Source organism: Sphaeroforma arctica, assembly GCF_001186125.1.
Source record: "Sphaeroforma arctica JP610 unplaced genomic scaffold supercont1.152, whole genome shotgun sequence".
In the NCBI taxonomy this organism is placed as follows: Eukaryota; class Ichthyosporea; order Ichthyophonida; genus Sphaeroforma; species Sphaeroforma arctica.
In genome coordinates, this window is record NW_014040406.1 from 1 (window position 1) to 8,720 (window position 8,720).

Below are 8,720 nucleotides of genomic sequence, written 5' to 3' on the forward strand. Positions count from 1 at the left end.
ATATATTTATATATATATATATATTATATATTTATATATTTATATATTTATATATATATATATGTGTGTGTGTGTGTGTGTGTGTGTGTGTGTGTGTGTGTGTGTATATATATGTGTGTGTGTGTGTGTGTGTGTGGGTGGGTGGGTGGGTGTGTGTGTGTGTGTGTGTGTGTGATTCGATGTATGGGATACCAATAGTAATACCAAATTCAAAGACTTCTTCCGTTGTATCTGGTATCAAATCCATGTATGCCCTAGAAACAGTTACAGTATATTAAGGGAAACCTCATCTTGTTACCATCATATGTCTTCGTGAACACTTCGAATGTATGTGTGATACTATCCATATTACAGCAACAACTTATGAAAAGTAAATATTTGCCCTTTGGAGATTCCTTTCATTACACAAGGTCAGGTCATGAACATACCTGGAGCCACACCCCCTGCGAAGAACCCTTCGAACAGAACTGGCTTCAATTCAGCGCGAGCTGCATACACAGCTGCTGTGTGTGCAGCAGGTCCACTGCCTATGATAGCCACGTGTGTGCGTTCAAGGAACACAGGAGGTTTGGGTATTTTGGACAAGCATCTCAGCACATGAGTGACCTTCATTGTCTAAGTTACAGGCTGTGTGTGTTTCTGAACGTCTATGGCTCATGCGCGAGAAACTTGAGTGGTAAATACGCAAATCTTGGTCGAAGATGGAAAAACGACTAAAATACAAACCTCGCAGAGAAGGGGTGAGCTATAAGCAGCTGGGCCCAGTAGACTGCAGAGGGCAGGTGGCTGGGGATGTACTGTAAAAAAGAGGTTGTTCTTATTTATGTGTGTATTTATTTATTTATTTTTTAATAAAACAAAAACAAAAATTTAAATAAGCCTTCTTTTTGGGGCCATTGAAGGTGTTCTTTTTTCTATTTATATCGATATGTAGTTCTAATTTATTTTTATAAATATTGTATGTATAATTGTATCCCCCCCCCCCCCCAAAGCATAACCTGCAAGTTGTACTGAACTTTATTCAATTTTAATACCGACGCGAGCCAGGAAGCCAGCTGACAAGTAACTTTTTTTTTTAAACAAAAGAACAAACGCATCTCAGCCATCTGTCTTTGCTTTTTATTTCAAAAGCAACCCTTTTTTTAAAAACAATATAAAGTACAGTACATGTACAGTACATACATAGTTTGTATTTTTAATTTGTTTTAAAAAAGAAGGCAATGTTCATAAATATTTATATAAAAATACAAACTGTAATTTTTTAAATGTGTTTTTTCTAAAATATACTCTTTTGTTTTCAAAAATATCAATTATGTATGTATTTATGTACGGAACATAGCCTCCCCGCCCCCAGGACTCAGGCCAGGCTCATCTCAGGCCCCTCATCTCCCCTCTAAGAAAAAAAAGTCAAGTAGGAGAGGGGGCTATGAATCTAAATATATATATTTTTTTAATGTTTATTGGTGCAATGAAGGCTATGTTTTACTTTTTTAGGTTAAAAATAGTATTCGAATAGTAGAGTCAGAGGGCGCTGTCGCTCAGGAGTCAGGACTCCCCAGAGCATGAGAATTGAGAGCGACCTCTTGACTCTTTCTCCTTTTTTTTTAATGTTCATTTGTAAATTTGGGGGGTGGTTTTTTGTTAAAAATAACAAATACTAAAATCGAGAGAGTATTCAAAAATACTCCGAATATTTACTACTAATCATAAGGTAGACTGACTCTCTACTGCTGAATACTATATTCCAAATATGGCATGTCAACCTTTGGCGCGCATTTACTTTTGTTTTTTATGTAATAAAAAACAATTGTGTATGTAATTACTTCAATTTACTCAACAATATTGACTACACGAGTAGCGTAATCACATCCACAGTCAAGTATTGACACAGCTTTTAAATGGCCTTATGTATCAGGCCGACAAGTCTAGCGATCATGGGAATATCCTGAATATGTATCTCAGCAGGGAAAGCTGCACTCAGCCGGGAGTCTTTGTTCTGTCAACAATGGTACACTGTCCAACCGATAGAGTCAACTCTCGAGTTCTAATTTAGTGTTAGAATTTAGTCTGGCATATATAAAATATGTAGGCATCGAAAGATATTTCTGATGTGTGTGTTTTATTTGCACCTGTGGATAAGAGAACTGCACGCCTGGGCTCCCCACTGCATTGTATTTGGGTGTTTTGGTGCAACTAAAGCATTCTACACACACGTGTTGCTATTCGATCACAACATAGGCGCAGGCGCACCTCAATCGGCACATAAAGACACACTCTGCACATCAGAGGTCCAGTGAGCTTGCTGTCTTTGTCGGTGTCGCCAGCGAACACGTTCTTCGGTTCTGTGGCGTCAGCGTGACGCTGTATTACCCCGGAGATAGTACATTCGTCCACGAAAGGCTTATCCCACATGAGTGTGTGTATCGTCAGCTGAATCAAATGCACTCTAGTTACGAACTGAGCGCTTGTTGGTATATGTCGTGGTTGTGAATTTCGATTCTGACTTAATCTATAGCTTCATATCATGCCGAATGTGTTCACTTGTGGTCCCAGAGACTGGCGGCACTGGGGCGGATTTGTTCGCCATGGTTCTGCAATTAAGACGTGTTTATGCCAAGTTTAGGATATGTAACCGTAGTGCTCTGACCACACACACTGTTTTCTCTTCGGATCTCGCGATCAAATATGTAATCGGATGAGATATATGAAACATCACTTTGCAAATGTGCAATCCTTCACTGACAGAAGTACATTTAATTCGGTTTCTTGATCACTTGAGCTGGGATCACTATCCTTAGAAAAATGACAGTGTATTATTATAGAGGTACAAAGAATTTATCGGAGCTCGAAGTGTGTCATAGCAGTCAGCCTGCTCATATACATTAATCACAGTATACACGTAACACATGTACACTGTTTGGAAGTGTATCATAGCAGTAATCCTACTCATATAGACAAATCACAATACACACACGAAATACGTGCACTGCATCAAGTGCGTCCTAGCAGTCAACCTACTCATATACACTAATCACAATACACACACAAAACATGTTATACATCAATCACAGTATACACACGAACCAGGAGCACTGGCCTACTCATATACATTTAAGCACAGTACACACACGAAACATGTACATCAATCACAGTATACACATGAACCAGGTGCACTGGCCTACTCATATACATTTACCCACACGAAACATGTGCAATGCATGTATGACGGTGTATATTCATAGCGCATAAAGTACCACAACGCCTTTAGAGGCACACGCGTATCGTCTCCGCAGAATACCATTGATTTCCTATTGGTGTTAAACCTGACCCATACGCACATACACCTGTGATAGTATAAACTCGCCGCACACGACACTAGTGAGTATTCGGCAATCCACTGAGTGTAAATCAAGCACTCACAACACACGACACAAGTGAGTATGTATATCACAATCCACTGAGTATAAAGCAACCACTCAAAACACACAACACAAGTAAGTATGTATCTCACAATCCACTGAGTATAAAGCAACCACTCAAAACACACAACACAAGTAAGTATGTATCTCACAATCCACTGAGTATAAACAACCGCTCACAGCACACGACAAAGGAAGTACGTATATCACAGTCCAATGAGTATACTACAACCACTCACACAACACGACACAAGTAAGTATATCATAATCCACTGAGTATAAAACAACCACTCACAGCACACGACACAAGTAAGTATGTATATCACAATCCAATGAGTATAAAACAAGCACTCACAACACACGACACCAGTGAGTATTCCGTAATCCACTTAGTATAAAACAATCACTCATAGCACACGACACAAGTAAGTGTGTATATCACAATCCACTGAGTATAAAACAAGCACTCCCAACACACGACACAATTAAGTATGTATATCACAATCCACTGAGTATAAACAACCACTCACAGCACACGACACAAACAAGTTTGTATATCACAATCCACTGAGTATAAAACAAGCACTCGCAACACACTATACAAGTAAGTATGTATATCACCATCTACTGAGTATAAACAACCACTCACAGCACACGACACAAACAAGTTTGTATATCACAATCCACTGAGTATAAAACAAGCACTCGCAACACACTATACAAGTAAGTATGTATATCACCATCCACTGAGTATAAAACAGCCACTCACAGCACACGACACAAGTATGTATATCATAATCCACTGAGTATGAAACAAGCACTCACAACACACGACACCAGTGAGTATTCCGCAATCCACTGAGTATAAAATAACCACTCACAGCACACGACACAAGTAAGTATGTATATCACAATCCAATGAGTATAGAACAACCACTCACAACACACGACACCAGTGAGTATGCTTTTCACAATACAATGGCTATAGAAAAACCACTCACAGCAAACGACAGAAGTATGTATGTATTTTACACTTCACTTGGTATTAAACAACCACTCGCAACACACAGCCCAAGTAAGTATGTATTTCACAATCCACTGACTATAGAACAACCACTCACAACACACGACACAAGTAAACAAGTTAGCATGTATTCCGCAATACACTGAGTATAAAATGAGCACACACAGCACACGACACAAGTAAGTTTGTATATCACAATCTACTGAGTATAAAGCAACCACTCACAGCACAGACCCAAGTCAGTATGTATATCACAGTCCAATGAGTATAAAACAAGCACTGGCACCGGGTTACCTGTCTGCGCACTAGGCTCTCGCCCGTTAACAATGAGGATCCCATGTTGGGGTCGTATGTGGGCATGTTCAGCCGAGTATTAGAGGGACGGTACGCCATCAGTTCGCCAATAGACAGCCCGTGCATCTCTCTGGCTGCCGATTGGGCCGACTGAGGGGCTAGACCCACAGGCATAGAGTTGGAGATACCCTGTGGATGTGGGGTGCGGGATATCGGTGGCGTACAGGCGGGGAGTGTAAATAGGTATCAATTGCGTGTGAACCATGCGTGTGAGATATATTGTATATGAATTGTATACTATCGTCCATTGTACTAAAGCTATATAGCTAATCTCTCACCGGGATATGCGCTGCGTTTAACTTCCGTATTGTGCTGCATCTACTTTACTGGGGTAAGCTTGAACTTATGCTTCAAAGTTCAACTACTATAATGCTGATACCACTCACTTATTATGGGAGTGCTATCCGAGCACACATATATATGTAACTACAGAGCCGTGTCAATAGCCTAGACGGTTGAGATGCCTTGAAGATGGGGAACGTGCATACCGTGAGGCCAGATGTAGATATAAGAAAGCAACGAAGTGTACAGCCACTCGTTTGGATATCAGCCCACCTCTGTAATACTTTCCACAAGATTTTGATGATTAATATATCGCTCGACAAAACACACACCGTAGTCACCTCGTATACATTATCTTCTGTCCTTTACACTTAATATTGACTTCACAGCAGTGAGTGTAACACGCACACACGAACGTCATCTCGAATACATTATCTTCTTACTTGAAAACTTACCATTGACTTCACAACAGAGAGTGCAACATACACGAAAGTCACCTCGTATATATTATCTTCTGCCCGTTAAACGTACCATTAATTCCACAGCTGTGAGTGTAACATACACACGAAAGTCATCTCGTATAAATTATCCTCTGCCCGTTAAACGTACCATTGATTTCACAGCTGTAAGTGTACCATACACACGACAGTCATCTTGTATATACTACCTTCTGTCCTTACACTTACCATGGACTTGACAACCGTGAGTGTGTTTTTGCTTTCGGGTGCCACTGCGTCCATTTTGTTGTGTGCGTGTGAGTATCGTCGTAGGGGCTCAATCATCGCTCTGAAGTCGCGCGCAAGGTCTTCGGCCGCCTCACCCTGGTGTCACAAATTTGAGCGCAGTTGAGTGCTTTGTAGTAGTACATAGTACCAGGTGCTTTCAAGGCATATATATATATATATATATGAGTGTGTGTGTGTATATGTATCTGTATCTGCATCTGTATCTGTATCTGTATCTGTATCTGTATCTGTATCTGTATCTGTATCTGTATGTGTATGTATATGTGGATGTGGATGTGTATGGGTATGTGTATGTTTTTGTGTGTTTGTGTGTGTGTGTATGTGTGTGTGTGGAATATATATACATATACCAAGTGATATTGTCGGTAGGTTTTCTCAGTGGATTACATCAGGAAGTTTGTATCCCAGGGCGGTACAGGTAATACGTACTCTGCATATTTCTCTGCAGGTGCAAACTCTGATGGTATGAAAGTCCAGACCCTGGGTTGATACATACTATAATATCAGTATGTATGACATTGCAGATAGTTAGAGAAAGCGAATAGACGACAAATTCCTTCTCCCTCACCAACTGGTGGACGTACTCACAAGATGAATGCGTGGAACTTACAACTGATGTTTCTACGTGGGAATCGAATTGCAAGGGTGTTGTGTTATTGCGTGCTATGTCAACGTATAGCAGGCACATGCTATATTGGGCCTGGCTACACGTACTAGAGTACTACACTTCCGTATGCGAGCACAGCCTTATGCATCCCTCGCTCACGTTTACATCAATTGAGCATAACCTACACACAGAATAACTCATACACATACGCGCACATACCTTGACTGTTTCGTTCGCGCTTCTCTGCGCCTGCACCGCACTCTTCCAGAAGTCCGTCTTACCAGGGATAGGCGCAACCTCTTTAATCTTAAACATCAGCAACCCCATCAAGTATATACACACGATATTAATTACCGTCAGCAGGAAGCTCCATGCGCCCAGTAATGCCATCTCCGCACCGTCGACCGGGTTTGCTGGGTTGGCCAAAAACGGCCCTACGATTGCATACGCCCACAGAATACCAGCATTGACTGCCGGGGGCAGTAGGGAGGCTGAGATGGCCACACCTACGAGTGAGGATGTGTTGTTTCCTAATATAGACAGCGCTACTCCCGCACCCGACGGGATAGCGATGGTGATGGAGACCAAACACGCCTGCCACGTGCCGCGTGAGGACATCTCATTGGTGGGCCAACCCCACGAGTCGTAGCCCAGTGTACAGAACACTAAGCCGATGATGAAACCTGTGACCACGCACATGAGAAGGGAGACACACTCCATGAGGAAGCCGTGGCGCACCATCTTCCAGTCGAGGATGATAGACCCAAAGGTGAAGGCCAGGATGGGCCCCATGATGGGAGAGATAAGCATAGACGCTACTACGGCCACCACACTGTTGTGCACACAGAGGGGTGAGAGTTGTTTTCGGTGAGGATTGGGGCGGATGGGATAATGAGTTGTTGGTGGCGAACTCGGAGTTGCGTATGATTGAAATGTGATCCCGTAAACGTTAAGGACTGTTCTTTGCAATGGTATACTCCTACTTAAACGGCAATTGTAACACGCCAATCGCATGCAATGCAATTTGTGGGGGAACACTCGCGTACCTGTTTGTGGCTAACCCCATTCCTGCAACAAACCCGGCGATAACCACCAACGACAAATAATCGAAGGTCATAGCTGCACCAGCTTCCACCTGAGCGAGTACCTTCTCCATCACCAAACGGGAACGGACGCTTTCCTGTGTGAGTTTTGTATTGGACAGACAAAGTCGGTGTAGTGATTCGCAAGATATTTGTATGGTGTTGTGGACCGAAGTGTTGTTGAGTCCTCTGTGTGTGTATCATGATTCCGTTTTGTGACTTGGCAGTATGCTGACCAGATGCAACTTCTGCACACTCTCAAGTTATCTGGTAACAAGGTCAAGCTGTGATGCAGTCCACTTTCGGAGGAAGATGGTTTGCTTTATTATTAGTGTGTGCATAAAAACGAAGCCCTTCAATGCTATAAACCCTAAACCCTAACACAGCTCTCGTTGCACGCACATGCTAATAGACTATCCAAAGCAGCGGCGACCGTAGATACGGCCTGCGAATGACATATACAAGTTGATCCCTATCTCGTAAAAAATATTTAGGTTATACATTAACCAATTGTATATTCTACATACATCAACGTGACCTACCATGAATTTGCCGCCTTTTCGGCTATTGTCGTCTTCGACCACAGCTGCGAAGGGACGTGACAGCTCAATGGGGATCACTTGCACTGTGCCATAGTCCCCACCCACCCCAATGGAAAGTAGCTTCTCCATCACATGCTCCACTCTGTTTAGTCAGAGTATGTGTGTAGTCTAAGATGATGAGCTTGCAGCATCGAATCATATCATATTTGGTATACGGCATGTAAAGATACGAAGTCTGTGGATGTTTGCTAGTCAATTGGCTTATTTCATATGCGGATGGTGGAGGATTAGAAGCCTGCCTGTAGCATTTCGTCGACAGAACTTAAACTCTGCAACGATCATAAATATCATCCCGGAACATGCTTGTGTTGGCGAGCAGTATAGCAAATAAATACTCGTTATTCAATACAAGCGTATGGTTTTTGAGATAAACCTGACCAGTACATGTGCTGGAATGCTTTACGCCAATAACTCCTTGGTAGACATTTCGTCCACAGTTGATGATATCTCATCCATAGGGTTTAGTTTGTGGACTAACTTCTTGTGAGAAAAGGTGTGATTGATATATATATATATATATATACATATATTATTTATATATATATATATATATATGTATATATATATATATATATATATATATATATATATATATATATATATA

General features: G+C 41.7%; 2 protein-coding genes across 2 annotated transcripts in view; both read right to left on the reverse strand.

The window, feature by feature from the left end:
* Positions 1-428: 428 nt before the first annotated feature.
* Positions 429-612, reverse strand: SARC_03104 (hypothetical protein; the record flags this gene model as incomplete). The annotated part of the gene is made up of 1 exon (XM_014303097.1): positions 429-612. A coding segment is annotated over one exon (184 nt), but the record flags the coding sequence as incomplete, so codon positions are not given.
* Positions 613-4,737: 4,125 nt separating this feature from the next.
* Positions 4,738-8,720, reverse strand: part of SARC_03105 (hypothetical protein) — a gene marked incomplete at its 3' end in the record, with an annotated part of 6,873 nt that continues 2,890 nt past the window's right edge. The window contains exons 4-8 of the mRNA XM_014303098.1: positions 8,057-8,198; positions 7,479-7,612; positions 6,652-7,264; positions 5,766-5,900; positions 4,738-4,926 (exon numbers count right to left, since the gene is read on the reverse strand). Of these exons, the coding sequence (XP_014158573.1) occupies positions 4,738-4,926; positions 5,766-5,900; positions 6,652-7,264; positions 7,479-7,612; positions 8,057-8,198 (1,213 nt within the window). The remainder of the gene's footprint in view (positions 4,927-5,765; positions 5,901-6,651; positions 7,265-7,478; positions 7,613-8,056; positions 8,199-8,720) is intronic.